At 45.6% G+C, this 17,227-nt stretch overlaps 1 protein-coding gene across 7 annotated transcripts in view; it reads right to left on the reverse strand.

The window, feature by feature from the left end:
- sobpa (sine oculis binding protein homolog (Drosophila) a) overlaps positions 1-17,227 on the reverse strand; it is a 320,652-nt gene that overhangs the window by 216,026 nt on the left and 87,399 nt on the right. For all 7 annotated transcript variants that reach the window (XM_063040814.1, XM_063040816.1, XM_063040815.1 and 4 more), the window contains exon 2: positions 12,174-12,312. In XM_063040814.1, coding sequence (XP_062896884.1) covers positions 12,174-12,312 — 139 coding nt within the window. The remainder of the gene's footprint in view (positions 1-12,173; positions 12,313-17,227) is intronic.

The following is a 17,227-nucleotide window of genomic DNA, read 5'->3' on the forward strand; positions in this document are numbered from 1 at the left end:
TTATCATCCTTCCTCACTGTGATCTCCCCAAGATCCTCATCAATCAAACTGATTGATATACGGATTGTATATCAGGAGGGAAGGAGAAGATGGCAGCGTGGCACAGCGCGTGTGGCCACTCCAAAATGATATCGTATTTATTAAATAGGTAACGTGCACAATCCTGATTTGATGGAGACGGACGTGAGAAGCACGGAGGAACATCTGGAGAAACTTCTGAAATGCCTGCTTTGCTGCCACTGCTACTGTGCAATCGAGAATCTCCAGAGGGGAAGGCCCCAAATCCTCGGCTTTGCCTATTGCATGTTGCTGGGACTGGGGTCGAACCGCTCGGCAGAGATGGTGCTCGGTGCTTGGTGTCGGAGGGCTGGTCAGAGGCTCGAAGTTTTCGGTTGGACTCAAGAGTCGGCTGTGGTCGGGTGCTTCCAGGATGCTGCATTGGCAAGTTTGCGGCGCTGGAGGCTCATGGCAGGAAGATAGTTTCTCTTCCTTCTACCGGCTGCGTGAGATGATGGGACTTTCAAGAGACTTTGAGACTTTTTTTTTTAAACGTGCCCATGGTCTGTTCTTCATCAAATTACGGTATTGCTTTGCACTGTTGTAACTATCTCTTATAATTATGTAGTTTTTGTCAGGTTTTTTTAGTCTTGGTTTGTCTTGTGTTTCTGTGATATCTTTCTGGAGGAACATTGTATCATTTCATAATGCATGCATTACTAAATGACAATAAAAGAGGACTGAGTGTCCTCATAATCTAATCCAATCTAATCTAATCTAATGTATTACTACTAATATATTCAGACAAGAAATTGTAGTTTATGACCTATTGCACAGATTAACTGTTACAATTTCTCACCTCTGAGCTCACCAAAGAATAAGTCTGTACTGAAGGGACTCAGCCCATTTAATGCCAATCCCCATTCCAACATGTCGATCCATGGCCTCCTCTTTTGCCATGATGAGGCCACTCGAAGAGTAGAGGAGCAACAGCTCATATCCTGTCTTGGTGGCCTCCAGCCTGGTGGCATGAGCATCGATTTATCTAACTTCCAGTAATTTTTCCCTCTCCCTCTTCTTCAAATTCCAACTCTGGCTCCCCTCTTACCTCTTCTCTGTTCCTCACCTACACCTCCCCCGAGTGTCCCTCCTCCTTCCCTTTCTCCCATGGTGCACTCTCCTCTCCGATTCTTCCTTCTCCAGCCCTTTGCCTTTTCAGCTTCTTACATCATCACCCCTCCCCCACTCACATGGCTTCACCTATTGCCTTCTACTTTGTCTTCCTTCCCCTCCCCCAACTTTTTATTCTGGCACCTTCCCCTTCCTTTCCAATCCTGATGAAGGATCTCGGCCTGAAACGTTGACTGTTTGTTCATATCCACAGATGCTGCCTGACCTACTGAGTTCCACCAGCACTTTGTGTGTTGTTTTGGATTTCCAGCGTTTGCAGAATTTCTTGTGTGTATAGGCCTGCATTTACATCTGCTGTGAGTGTGATCCTGTTTTCATGCAGGGACTTATTATCCCTTGCTGATCAAAATGGACAACATTGTACATTAAACTTAATTGCAAACATGATGAGAGACTAAAGCTCCTTGAAAGCAAAATCAGATTCAAAATATAACATGTTTGATATACAGTTAACACTCTCATTCCAACATTGCTAGTTTTATTCTGTCTTCCAGTTACTAATGTGGAGAATTCAATAGTTTAAAAGCTCTTTGAGGAGCATCTCTAGAAAGGTTATACATTTATTTTGGTATCTAATCTTCGATCAGTTTCATGCAGCAGAGAATTTACTGAAACTGTTCTGTGTTGGTGGTCTTAGTTAAGGTATATGACCTGGTCTTGGGTGGGAATTAACCTCTGACTCCATCTACCTACTCAATAATGGGTTCTCTTCCACCACCACCTTCCTCTATGCAGCAGAACTGGTCCTCACCCTGAATAATTTTTCCTTCGGCTCCTCCCAGTTCATCCAGACTCAAGGGGTAGCCATGGGCCCCGGCGCTCCCTGCCTCTGTGTTGGCTATGTAAAACAGTCCATGTCCAAGCCTTCCCGTAAATGCTCCCCGGCTCTTCCGCCACTACACTGACAACTGCATTGGCGCTACTTCGTGCACCCATGCTGAGCTCACTGATTTTATCAACTTTGCCTCGAACTTCCAACCTGCCCTTAAAATCACTTGGTCCATTTCTGACACCTCCCTCCCCTTTTTTGATCTGTTTCCATCTCTGGAGCCAAACTGTCAACCAACATCTTTTATAAACCTACTGATTCCCACAGTTACTCTGACTCTACCTCTTCCCACCCTGTCTCCTGTAAAAACGCCATTCATGTTTCTCAGTCCCTTTGTCCCACCACATTTATTTCCAGGATGTGGCTTTCCATTCCAGGACATCAGAGATGTCCTCTTTCTTCAAAGAATGGCGTTTCCATTCCTCCACCATTAAAGCTGCCCTCACCCTCATCTCCTCCATTTCCCAAACATCTGTGCTCACCCCATCTTCCTGCAGCCCTAACAATGATACAGTTCCTCTTGTCCTCTCCTACCACCCCATGAGCCTCCAAGTCCAACTCATCATCACAACTCTGCCATCTCCAAAGGAATCCTACCACCAAACATCTCTTTAGCTCTTCCCCACCACCTCCCCCCACTTTCTGCAGTTATCGCTCCCTGTGATTCCCTTTGCCCATTGGTTCCCCCACACAAATCTCCCTCCTGATATTTATCCTTGCAAGTGCCCTAAGTGCTATACCTGCCCATTCACCTCCTCCCTCTCCTCAACATTTCACCAGGAAATCTGCTGTGGGCCGTCCATTGCATCCAGTGCTCCCGATGTGACCGCTCTGCATTGCTGACACCCGTGGTAAATCGGGGAACCACTCTGAACACCTCTGCTCCATCTGCCAAAAGCGGAACTTCCCGGTGGCCAAACATTTCAATTCCGATTCCCATTCCTGCTCTGACATGTCAGTCCATGGCCTCCTCTCATGCCAAGATGAGGCCACTCTCAGGGTGGAGAAGCAACACCTCATATTCTGTCTGGGTAACCTCCAACCTGATGGCATGAATATCAATTTCTCCTTTCGGTAAGAAAAAATTTCCTTTCCCCTTCCCTCTTCCTCTTCTCCCCCTCCCCAACTCCACACTGGCCTGTTAGCTCTTCTCACCTACCTATCATCTCCCACTGGTGTCCCTTCCTCCTTCCCTTTCTCCTCATGTCCACTCTCTTCTCCCATCTCTTTCTCTTCATCCCTTTACCTTTCCTACCCACCTGGCTTCACCCATTGCCTTCCAGCTAGTCCTCCTTCCCCTCCCCTCACCATTTCATCCTGGCACCCTCCCCCTTCCTTCTCAGTTCGGAAGAAGGGTCTTGGCCCAAAACATCAACTGTTTATTCATTTTCAGAGATGCTGCCTAACCTGCTGAGTTCCTCCAGAAATTTGTGTGTTTTGCGAGGCAGTTAAAAATATGGCTACACCCCACTTTCACATTGACAATTTACTGCCATTTGCAACAGTAAACCACAATGTCTTGCATATGAATGTCATTTAAAGCCCAACAACATGACACCCTTTGACGTGGCTGTGGTAAACCATATATATATATATGTTGTAACTGGGTTACCTGTCTGGACATACCCCTCTGCTGACTGCCCCTGTGGCTCCTCCCACAGACCCCTGAATAAAGGCGATTTCACCATTACTCCTCCTCCTCAGTCCAGGGGCAGACACTCAGCATGGAGGTCACGTCTTACTGCGAATAAAAGCCTTTCAGTATTTACCCTACTTCAGTCTTTTGGAATTATTGAAGGTGCTTCAATTTTATTCGCAGTAAATTTTAAAGCATGGAACACACTCTGAGACCCAACAAATTAGACCTTGACCCGCAAACACCTGAAGCTGGAAACGCTTTCGAACTCTGGCTGGCCTGCTTCGAATCATACCTGGAGGAGATTAAAGCGACCGAACCCAGAGTGAAGCACAGGGTTCTACTATCCAGGGTCAGTCCACGGGTCTGCTCGCTGATCAGAGACCAGACAAGCAACGACGACACAATGAGTGCACTCAAAGGACAATACCTGCGGCCGATAAACAGCGTTTATGCGCAACATCGTTTAGCAACTCGGCACCAGCGGCCCAGGGAATCAAGTGCTGAGTTTGTCCGGGCCCTCAAGACGCTCGCGCGAGCCTGCAATTGCCAAGAACTGACAGCGGCGCAGCATGCAGAGCTCCTAGTGACAGGCGCCTTCGTCACGGGGACCAGGTCAGTGTATGTGCGCCAGCGGCTGCTGGAAAAAGCTGATCTTACCTTACGTTCGGCAATCGAGCTGGCCGACACGCTGGAGGCCGCTCTGCACAACTCTGAGGCTCTCCAGGCACGCGGTCCCCTGATGGCCTCGTGGGCGCCGCAGACCCTGCAACCCGCCGGCGAATTGACCTCGGCTGCTGCCAGTCATGAGTCCGTGAAGTGCTACTTCTGCGGTCTCGAGGAGCACCCCCGGAAACGCTGCCCGGCTCGGCAAGCTACCTGCTGCAGCTGTGGAAAGAAGGGCCACTTCGCCAAGGTCTGTAAGTCCAAACCGCAAGCAGGATTGAGCAGCGCCACGTGCGAGACATGGGGGTCGCTATCTTGCTTGCCGCCATCATCCCTGCACGCCGCCACCACGTGCAAGGCATGGGGGCGGCCATGTTGGTCGGCGCCACCTCCCACCCCACCGCCTACGACTAACGGGTGCTCACAGGGCACCCCACCGTGCCGGACCAAGACAGCGACTCAACCCTGGCCTCCGTGACCCTCGACCAAAGCGCTCCCCACCAGCTCGCAAGGTCAATGATGGACATCCTGGTGGAGGGGTGCAGGATAAGTTGCCTGTTTGACACAGGCAGCATGGAGAGTTTTATCCACCCGGACACGGTGCAGCATTGTGGACTCGTGATACGGCCGGTAAGTCAGAGGGTCGGCATGGCTTCTGGGTCGCATACAACAAACATCCGGGGGGGCGGGGTTGTGTAGCGACGCTAGTGGTGCAGGGCACAGAATATCGGGACTTTACGTTACTGGTCATGTCTCAACTGTGTGCCCCTGTGCTATTGGGGCTCGACTTCCAGAGCCACCTGAAAAGCGTGACAATGAAGTATGATGGGTCCCTCCCACCAATCACTGTTGTAAATCCCCAGTTTTAGAAACATAGAAAATGGGTGCAGGAGTAGGCCATTTGGCCCTTCGAGCCTGCACCACCATTTATTATGATCATGGCTGATCATCCAACTCAAAAACCCGCCCCAGCCTTTCCTCCATACCCCCTGACCCCCGTAGCCACAAGGGCCATATCTAACTCCCTCTTAAATATAGCCAATGAACTGGCCTCAACTGTTTCCTGTGGCAGAGAATTCCACAGATTCACCACTTTCTGTGTGAAGAAGTTTTTCCTAATCTCGGTCCTAAAAGGCTTCCCCTCTATCCTCAAACTGTGGCGCCTCGTTCTGGACTTCCCCAACATCGGGAACAATCTTCCTGCATCTAGCCTGTCCAATCCCTTTAGGATTTTATACGTTTCAATCAGATACCCCCTCAATCTTCTAAATTCCAACGAGTACAAGCCCAGTTCATCCAGTCTTTCTTCATATGAAAGTCCTGCTATCCCAGGAATCAATCTGATGAACCTTCTTTGTCCTCCCTCTATGGCAAGGATGTCTTTCCTCAGATTAGGGGACCAAAACTGCACACAATACTCCAGGTGTGGTCTCACCAAGGCCTTGTACAACTGCAGTAGTACCTCCCTGCTCCTGTACTCGAATCCTCTCGCTATAAATGCCAGCATACCATTCACCTTTTTCACCGCCTGCTGTACCTGCATGCCACTTTCAATGACTGGTGTATAATGACACCCAGGTCTCGTTGCACCTTCCCTTTTCCTAATCGGCCACCATTCAGATAATAATCTGTTTTCCTATTTTTGCCACCAAAGTGGATAACTTCACATTTATCCACATTAAATTGCATCTGCCATGAATTTGCCCACTCACCCAACCTATGCAAGTCACCCTGCATCCTCTTACCATCCTCCTCACAGCTAACACTGCCACCCAGCTTCGTGTCATCCGCAAACTTGGAGATGCTGCATTTAATTCCCTCATCCAAGTCATTAATATATATTGTAAACAACTGGGGTCCCAGCACTGAGCCTTGCGGTACCCCACTAGTCACCGCCTGCCATTCTGAAAAGGTCTCGTTTATTCCCACTCTTTGCTTCCTGTCTGCTAACCAATTCTCCACCCACATCAATACCTTACCCCTAATACCGTGTGCTTTAAGTTTGCACACTAATCTCCTGTGTGGGACCTTGTCAAAAGCCTTTTGAAAATCCAAATATACCACATCCACTGGTTCTCCCCTATCCACTCTACTAGTTACATCCTCAAAAAATTCTATGAGATTCGTCAGACATGATTTTCCTTTCACACATCCATGCTGATTTTGTCCGATGATTTCACCGCTTTCCAAATGCGCTGTTATCACATCCTTGATAACTGACTCCAGTAGTTTCCCCACCACCGACATTAGGCTAACTGGTCTATAATTCCCCGGTTTCTCTCTCCCTCCTTTTTTAAAAAGTGGGGTTACATTAGCCACCCTCCAATCCTCAGGAACTAGTCCAGAATCTAACGAGTTTTGAAAAATTATCACTAATGCATCCACTATTTCTTGGGCTACTTCCTTAAGCACTCTAGGATGCAGACCATCTGGCCCTGGGGATTTATCTGCCTTCAATCCCTTCAATTTACCTAACACCACTTCCCTACTAACATGTATTTCGCTCAGTTCCTCCATCTCACTGGACCCTCTGTCCCCTACTATTTCTGGAAGATTATTTTTGTCCTCCTTAGTGAAGACAGAACCAAAGTAATTATTCAATTGGTCCGCCATGTCCTTGCTCCCCATAATCAATTCACCTGTTTCTGTCTGTAGGGATACGTCACATACCCCGCTACTGACCACACACACACACCGACCCGCACATCCCACCCGACAGCATGCCAACAGCCACACTACTGACGCCACTTGCAGCCTCTCCACCCTCAAGATCCCTCCTCCACCGCTGTTCGCCAACCTGACCCCCGACTGTAAACCTGTGGCAACTAAAAGCAGGAGGGACAGTACGGGGGACAGAGCTTTCATTAAGTCGGAGGTGCAGCGGCTGCTCAGGGAGGGGGTCATTGAGGCAAGCACAAGTCCTTGGAGGGCGCAGGTGGTCGTTGTTCAGAACAGGGAGAAAAATAGGATGGTTGTGGACTATAGCCAGACCATCAATTGGGTCACGCAGCTCGGCACGTACCCTCTACCCCGCATCGCGGATGTGGTCAATCAGATAGCGCAGTACAAGGTGTACTCGACCATAGACCTAAAATCCGCTTATCATCAGCTCCCCATCCGCCCCCTACACCGCCTTCGAGGCAGACGGCAGGCTTTATCACATCCTGCGCGTCCCCTTCGGTGTCACGAATGGTGTATCTGTCTTCCAGAGGGCAATGGACCAGATGGTGGACCAGTGCCAACTGAAGGCCACGTTCCCATATCTGGATAACATCACCATCTGCGGTCACGACCGGCAGGATCACAACAACAACCTCCAAAAATTTCTCCAAGCAGCCAATGCTCTCAACCTCACCTATAACGAGGACAAATGTGTGTTCGAAACCACCCGACTTGCTACCCTTGGGTGTGTCATGGAGAATGGAGTGATTGGCCCTGACCCTGACCGTATGCGCTCCCTCTTCCCAACACCCTCAGAGCCCTCAAAAGGTGCCTGGGCTTCTTTTCATATTACGCCCAATGGGTCTCTAACTACGGAGACAAGGCCCGCCCCCTGGTCAAATACACCACATTCCCCCTCTCAGCCGAGGCCCGCGCGGCCTTCAGCCACATAAAAGGGGACATTGCCAAAGCAGCAATGTATGTGGTGGATGAGGCCATTCCCTTCCAAGTAGAGAGTGACGCCTTCAACTTTGCGCTGGCTGCTACCCTCAACCAGGCGGGAAGACCAGTGGCGTTCTTCTCCCATACCCTCAAGGCCCTGAAATTCGGCACTCCGCAGTGCAGAAAGAGGCCCAGGCCATAGTGGAAGCTATTAGGCACTGAAGGCACTATCTCGCCAGCAAAAGGTTCACCCTGCTAACTGACCAGCGCTCAGTCGCATTCATGTTTAATAACCAACAGCGGGGCAAAATCAAAAATGATAAAATTCTGAGGTGGAGAATCGAACTCTCCACCTACAATTATGACATCATGTACAGGCCTGGGAAGCTCAACGGGCCCTCCGATGCCCTATCCCGGGGAACGTGCACCAGTGCGCAGATCGACCAGCTATACGCCCTACATGTAGATCTTTGCCACCCGGGGGTCACCCGGCTTTTCCACTTCGTGAAAGCCCGGAACCTGCCTTACTCCCTTGAGGAGATCAGGACGATGACCAGGGACTGCCAAGTCTGTGCAGAGTGCAAACCACACTTCTACCGACCCAAAAAGGCACAACTCATCAAGGCCACCCGCCCCTTTGAGCAACTGAGTGTTGACTTTAAGGGCCCCCTTCCCTCCAGCGACCGCAATGTGTACTTTCTTAACGTTATCGACGAGTACTTGCGGTTCCCCTTCGCCATCCCCCGCCCCGACACCACTACCACGTCAGTTATAAAAGCCCTGCGCAAGCTCTTCACTCTGTTCGGATACCCATGCTATATCCACAGTGACAGAGGGTCCTCGTTTATGAGTGACAAGCTGCGCCAATACCTACTGGCTATGGGAATTGCAACTAGTAGGACCACGAGCTATAATCCCCGGGGGAATGGACAGGTAGAGAAGGAGAATGGCACGGTGTGGAAAGCCATACTCTTAGCCCTCAGGTCAAAGGGACTGCCGGTCTCTCGCTGGCAGGAGGTCCTTCCCGAGGCACTCCACTCCATCCGCTCCCTGTTATGCACAGCCACCTCATGAGCGGCTCTTTTCTTTTCCCAGAAAGTCGACCACTGGAACCACCCTACCAACTTGGCTGATGTCCCCGGGGCCAGTGCTGCTCCGGAAACATGCGAGGAGCAATAAATACTCCCTGATGGTCAAGAGGGTTCACTTACTTCATGCCAACCCCCAGTATGCCTATGTGGTTTTACCTGATGGGCGGGAGGACACAGTCTCCATCCGCGACCTGGCGCCCGCAGGAGCACCGGGCCCCTACCCCGAACACTCCATGGTGATTATTGACCCCGTACCCACCGATGTATGTACCCACCAGACACCGCGCACTCCAAGCCCTACACAGACACCACATGACACTCCCATACCGGGCGCGACAGACATGCACAAGGGATTACTGACGCCTGACGGGCTGACACCTCAAGTCAGGCCGGAGCCAGCACAACCACAGTCGCTGGTGCAATTACCACTGGTGCTACGTAGATCACAGCGATGGACTCGACCGCCTGATAGACTTAACCGGTAAATATGCTTGTTTTAAATATTGTCAGTCACTTCGCCCCGCGGGACTCTTTTAAAAAAAGGAGGGGTGAATGCGGTAAACCATATATGTTGTAACTGGGTTACCTGTCTGGACACACCCCTCTGCTGACTGCCCCTGTGGCTCCTCCCACAGACCCCTGAATAAAGGCGACTGGGCCTTGGCTCCTCCCCCTCAGACCAGGGTCAGACACTCAGCATGGAGGTCACATGTTACTGCGAATAAAAGCCTTTCAGTATTTACCCTACTTCAGTCTTTTGGAGTTATTGAAGGTGCTTCAGTGGCTTGCTGCAGTCCTTACAGCATTTAAGTGTGAAAGTTGTCACAGCTACCATCAAGCTCCTTCAGGCTTCACAGAACCAGCAGAAGGAGTTTTAAATGGGCCCAACAAGTTACAGCCACAATCCTCTTTCCTAAATAGGCCCTTCCAATGGCCCCACATCACTCCATGGAAACTTGCTAGCATCTGTACCGTTCTCTCTTCCATCAAACTCAGAGGATGAAGTGATTTGATAGTTGATCAACTGATTTCCATTTCCACAGCACCAGTAACTCACTTGGAGTGTAAAATCAGTCCCTGGTATGAAAAAGCTCCCTGTGTGGTCCCACCAAGGCAATATTTAATTGTATTAAGATAATTTTACCATTGTGCTCAAATCTGGCAGCATTAGAGGCCAACATACTTGGACAGCAGGCTCACCTAAAGCTACAGTGCAGGCTGCAAATTCAACTTTTGACCACAAAGAGTCTGACGTCTGCAGAATCAGAGACATGGAATAGACACAACATATTGGATTTTATTTTTTTATATGCTGGGTGTCCGCAATGCAACACGAGGAGCAAATGAAAAGAAACAGAAGCTCCCTTATAAAGAGCAGCAATTTGCTGAACTTGCCTGTATTTCTTTTCAAAAGAGCATGCACTGGGGATTCCCCTGACCCTGGAGAACCCAAAATGCTTCAATAAATCAAGTTAAATTGAGCAATACATCATCTTTTAAGGCACATTGTTCATCTCCAAATCTCAGAACATCCTGATCATAGAACATAAAAATTAGAGCAGTACAGATCTTTCAGCCACAATGCTGGGCTATTATTTAAACTCTAAAAGCGTTACTGAAACTCAAAGTTAAAATCTATCTTGCAACAGCTCTCAATGCCACAAAGCACTGCCTTCTGAGCCTCCCACTTTTTCAGACAGATAGCATGCTTTATTCAAAAAATAAGGCAGTACACACTGTTTAAATGCTAAAGGCACAGCCTGCTTTCTGCATTGTGCTCTTTTCCCACAGTAAGCTCCTCATAAACTTTCCTCATGAAAGCTGGATACGTTCATCTGTGAAAATGGAAAATCATACTAATTTGACACAGGTTATGACATAATGGCAGTATATTAGTTTCATATTTTTGTAATAATTAACAGAAGTTGCATTGGAAATAACAGAAGCCATACAGCAAGCAGATGGAACAACACTGCATTGCTGGCTCTTCATTCGCAGCTTCCAAGAAATATTGCCAGAAAACATCAACTTTTATTGAAGCATGAAAAACCCCTTCATTCCTTCTGCCAGAGATGAGCCCACTCAGTGCATCTTTTATCCTCTTACAGCAGAAAGAAATCAATTTGTCTTTTGAACCAAATGATAGTAGCACTTTCAGATTTTCCTGATAAAACATCAAATAATTAATCGCCCTTTGGATTAAATCAAGCAAACAGTGAACGTACACTATTCCAGGGCAGTTCCAGAAACAGTATGCCTCCACAGTTACCTGGTAACTCACAAAATCACAAATCACAAAATTTACACAAGTAAACTGACAAAATAACATTTACATCAGTTTTTTTTTTGCAGATACACTGCTGAACAAGAACACATTGCAAATTCTGCAATGCAAGTTTGCGGAAGGATTTGTTGCTCAAAATTACTAGTATTTCATTGATACACGTATTACAAAGGTTGATTGAAAATTGGAACATTCATGTTAATCAAAATTATGAACCTTTTAACGAATTCAGATCCAGAAAAGGTTAGATAGTTTTTTGTTGTCACAGACCCACAAGGCCATCTATTCATTCAAAAACTAGTCTCAGAGCTATGCTGTGGGATACCAGCTTCCAAACGTTTCACACATCTATCCAAAATTCTTCTGTCTTCCGGAAGAGACATCAATCCAAATATCTTAAGCTAGCTATTATTTCTGCAAAATATTAACATGCATATTTTTTTAAACCCAATATTTGGGATAACCTTGTGGAAGTTGCACAAATTTTCATTTTAAGACACATGCTGCGAGCTCAAAATCATGTCAACAGCAGCCAAAATTAAAGTGTAGAAAGGCAAATATAAAACTTTGCTATTAACCTCTCCTAAACAAAAATGCAAGTAAATTTGGGCAAGAGAATCCAAATCTGTATGTTTCAAACTCCTTACCCAATTGTTTTTCATGAAAAATTCATAAATAAATGAATGCATTTAAAAACAGTTAAAATTTAATGCTGCAATCAACACAATTAAAATGTATTTAACTCAGAACAGAATAAAGACCGCTTATTCTCTGCAGCCACCTACCCTCTATAAAATCATGAAATCCTAGCAGACGTCACAGGAACTGTGATGTAAGCAAACATAGAATGCAATGCAATACAAAGGCTTTCTTTACCTTTCAGTACAGAAACATGTTGGCGGCCCTCAACATCCACAGGGTAGTTCTTAATCTCAATGTCTTCCCCTTCTTTTAATTCCACTTTATCATAGCCATACCAGCCAAGGAGTTCATTCATGGTGTTCTCTGCAAAATTCTGTCAGAAAGCAATTAGATGTTGGTGTAAGCAAATAATAATCATTCATATTGGTGTGTGCATTAACATCTCTCTCTCTCCCCCAGACACACTCTAACCATGTACCACAAGTGTAATGCAGTTGAATGTCACACTATCATAGACATTTAAGAAAGGATTTTGTTGTTGTTGTTCCTCTCTGTGCCTGGTGGCATCCTTGCTATATCTTTAGCATTTTTCTGTTTTTTTCTGAGGCCGAGTTGCCGAGTCAGTCCTCACGTAAATTACTACTGAATTTTTTTTCTGATTGAATGAACTTCATTTGATAAATATGATCTTTCAGCTCAATTAGTTAGACCATTATAGACTAAGCTAGGCACTCCTGTGGCTGAACTTGAGTCACCTCAAAATACCAGGCTTATTTTCATTGGTAGCTTATACAAAGAAAAATAAAAATCATGTTCTGGACTCAGTCAAATGTTGGTACGTTAGAGTAGCAAGTGCTTGGCTCTAATACTGGTAGAAAATGCTTGCATCCATAATATCCACTACTACACTGGCAGAGAAGAATTTTCATAAATGTAATTGAATACATTCAGATTCATTTATTTATCACATGCACATTAAAACACAGTAAAATGCATCATTTCCATGAACAACCAACGCCACCCTAAGGATGTGCTGGGGGCAGCCTGCAAGTGTCACCACACATTACAGCGCCAACAAGGAATGTCCACAACGTTCAGCAGAACAACAGCAACAAAACATGCTGGGAAGGAAAAAACTAAAATGACTCTAATGAACATAACTAACAATTTTTGAAAAAGTCTGCCCTTCTGCTTTGCCTCTTTTAAAGTAGAATGGCATCACTTTTGACAGTCACATCAATTTACAAACGTAGAAATTTAAACTAATTAACTAGGCATTGTTTACAGTATATTCCAGTACTCCGCCTGCAGTGGCTATAAAAAGTACTCACCCCTCTTGGAGGTTTTCATGTGTTATTGTTTTACAACATTAAATCACAGTGGATTTAATTTGGCTTTTTTTGACACTGATCAACAGAAAAAGACTCTCATGTTAAACTGAAAACAGATCTCTACAAAGTGATCTAAATTAATTACAAATATAAAACACAAAATAATTGATTACAAAAGTATTCACTCCCTTTAATATGACACACCAAATCTTCACTGGTACAACCAATTGGCTTTGGAAGTCACATAATTTGTGGAGATCACCTGTGTGCAGGCAAGGTGTAGAAGTCATTGATTGTAGTAAAAATACACCTGTATCTGGAAGGTCCAACAGCTGGTGAGTCAGTATCCTGACAAAAACTACATCATGAAAACAAAAGAACACTCCAAACAACTCCACAAAAAGGTTATTGAAAAGCACAACTCAGGAGATAGATACATTTCCAAGTCACTGAATATCCCTTGGAGTACAGTCAAGACAATCATCGAGAAATGGAAAGAATATTGCACAGCCATAAATCTGCCCTGAGCAGGTTATCCTCAAAAACTGAGTGACCATGCAAGAAGGGGACTACTGAAGGAGGCCACATAGAGACCTATGACAACTCTGGAGGAGTTACAAGTTTCAGTGGCTGAGATGGGAGAGACTGTGCAAACAACAACTGTTGCCCGGGTGATTCACCAGTTGCAGCTTTATGGGAGAGTGGCAAAGAGAAAGCCACTGTTGAGAAGAACTCACATGAAATCTCGGCTAGAGTTTGCCAGAAGGCATGTGGGAAGCTCGAAAGTCAGCTCGAAGAAGGCTCTATGGTCTGATGAAACCAAAACTGAGCTTTTTGGCCATTAGACTAAAGGCTATGTTTGGTGTAAGCCAAACACTGCACATCATCCCTACCGTGAAGCATGTCACTGGCTGCATCATGTTGTATGTCTAATGCATTTGACAATGTTTGTAAATTTACAGTGCTGATAAAAGGTGTTCACCCCCCTTGAAAGTTTTCATGTTTTATTGTTTTACAACATTGAACAACAGTGGATTTAAATTTGATTTTATTGACACTAATCAACAGAAAAAGACTTTCATGTCCAAGTGAAAACATATCTAGAAAGTGATTTAAATACATTACAAATATAAAGCACAAAATAGTTGGTTTTACAGGTATTTACCCCCTTTAATATGACACACCAAATCATCACTGGTGCAGCCAATTGGTTTTAGAAGTCACATAATTAACTAAATGGAGATCTGTTTTTGAAGACCTGTATGCAGTCGAGATGTTTCAATTGATTGTAGTAAAAATCACCTGTATCCGGAAGGTTCAACTGCTGGTGAGTCAGTGTCTTGGCAAAAGCTATTAATGAATGCAAAAGAACACTCCAAACAACACCACAAAAAGGTTATTGAAAAGCACAAGCCAGGAGATGGATACAAGAAAATTTTCAAGTCACTGAATATCCTTTGGAGTACAGTTAAGTCAGTCATCAAGAAATGGAAAGAATATGGCACAGTGGTAGAGCTGTAAATCCGTGTAAATCTGCCTAGAGCAGGCTGTCCTCAAAAATTGAGCAACCGTGCAAGAAGGAGACTAGCGTTTGGAAGCCACCAGGAGACCTATGACAACTCTGGAGGAGTTGCAAGCTTCAGTGGCTGAGATGGGAGAGACTGCGTGTACAACAACTGTTGCCTGGGTGCTTCACCAGTTGCAGCTTTATGGAAGAGTGACAAAGAGAAAGCTACTGTTGGGGGGGAAAAAACTCACATGAAATCTTGGCTAAACTTTGCCAGAAGAGAAGGCATGTGGGAGACACTGAAGTCAGCTTGAAGAAGGTTCTATGGTCTGATGAAACCAAAATTGAGCTTTTTGGCTAAACAACGCACATCATAAACACTATCCCTACTGTGAGGCATGGTGGTAACTGCATCCTGCTTTGGGTTGCTTCACTGCAGCAGGCCCTGGAAAGCTTGTGAAGGTAAAGGGCAAAATGAATGCAGCAAAATACAGGGAAATCCTGGAGGAAAACCTGATGCAGTCTGCAAGAGAATTGTGACTAGGGAGATTTGTTTTCCAGTGTAAATGACCCCTAAAGCGTAAAGCCAAAACTACACAGGAATGGCTTAAAAACAACAAAGTTAATGTCCTGGAGTGGCCAAGTCAGAGGTCCAGACCTCAATCCAATTGGGAATTTGTGGCTGGACTTGAAAAGGGCTGTTCACTCACGTTCCCTATGCAATCTGACAGAGCTTGAGCAGTTTTGTAAAGCAGAATGGGGAAGAACTGCAGTGTCCAGATGTGCAGAGCTGAGAGACTGATCCACACAGACTCAAGGTTGTGCTTGCTGCCAAAGGTACATCTACTCAATACTGACTTGAAGGGAGTGAATACTTAGGCAATCAATTATTATGTGTTTTATATTTGTAATTAATTTAGATCACTTTGTAGAGATCTGTTTTCACTTTGGCAAGAAAGAGTCTTTTTCTGTTGATCAGTGTGGGGGAAAAAAGCCAAATTAAGTCCACTGTGATTCAATGTTGTAAAACAATAAAACTTCCAGGGGTGGGGGGAATACTTTTTATAGGCACTGTATCTCGATTTACAAAACAGCTGTGACCAAGGTATTACATTCATGACTGAGAGGGAAGAGGAAGTGCCTGCATATATCACAAAATACTAAGTGAAGCCCATGCGAACAGCAGTTAAAATGACCAGACTGCTGATTGTGGGAACTTGCTGCATGTATGTTTGCTGGTCCATTTCCTACACGGTATGTTCATGTGCACCTAATGCTATGATTAAAAATAGAATCCTCTTCCAGCTTCCACGCAGAAGTGGAAAACAGTGCTGCCACACTCAACGGGAGGCTCACTGCATCTCTGCGGAGTTTAAAGAAAGCATTGTGAGGAGAGAGCTCCATCAAATTCAAATTTTCCAATTAATATGGCAGCATGTAAACAATACACCAAGGTGTTGAACCATATGTTCTGATATTTATACCAGCAATTCCCCAAACTGAAATCACTCCATATTTAAAAGCTTTATTCATGTGGTTGCTATAGATTTTGAAAAATAAACCTGATTAATATCTCATGCAACAGTTGGTGCCAGCCAGCCAAGTGGATATGCACTCAATGGCCATTTAATCAGGCATATCCTGCAACTAAGAAGTGGCCACTGAGTGTATGTTTGTCATCTTCTTCTGTTGTAACCAGGCAACTTCAAGGTTTGACGTGCTGTGCATTCAGAGATGTTCATCTACTCACCACTGTTGTAATGTGTGATTATTTGAGTTATTGTCATCTCCCTGCCAGTCTGGCCATTCCACTCTGAACTCTCTCATTAACAAGGCATTTTCACCCACACCCAGAGAACTGCCCCTCTTAGAATATATATTTTTTTGTTTTTCCACACTATTCTCTGTACAATCAGGAGACTGTTGTGCCTACAGATCCCAGGAGATCAGCATTTTCTGAGATACTCAAACCATCTCATCCGGCACTAACAATCATTTCAGAGTCAAGGTCTGTGCTGAGCAACTAGCTGAAGTGTTCACCGATATCTTCAATCTCTCACTTCAGCAGTCTGAGCCACCCACCTGCTTCAAATATACCGGTGCCAAAGAAGAACACGGTAACCTGCCTCAGTGGCCATCATCCAGTAGCACTTGCATCCACTGTGATGAGAAACTGATGACGAAACATATCAAATCCTGCCTGAAAGGTGACTTGGCTCCGCTCCACTTTGCCCACCGTCACAACAAGTCAGCAGTAGATGCCACTTTATTGGCTCTTCACTCACACCCTGGAACATATGGACAGTGAAGACGTATACATCCCAGCATTTTGTGTGTATTTTGTATTTGTATTTGTACTTATGACTGAGGTTAAGCACAGCTCCAATACCATTTTAAATTTGCTGATGACACCACTGTTTTTGACTGAATCAAAGGTGGTGATGAATCAG

This window comes from Mobula hypostoma, chromosome 2, assembly GCF_963921235.1.
Source record: "Mobula hypostoma chromosome 2, sMobHyp1.1, whole genome shotgun sequence".
Classification (NCBI taxonomy): Eukaryota; Metazoa; Chordata; class Chondrichthyes; order Myliobatiformes; family Myliobatidae; genus Mobula; species Mobula hypostoma.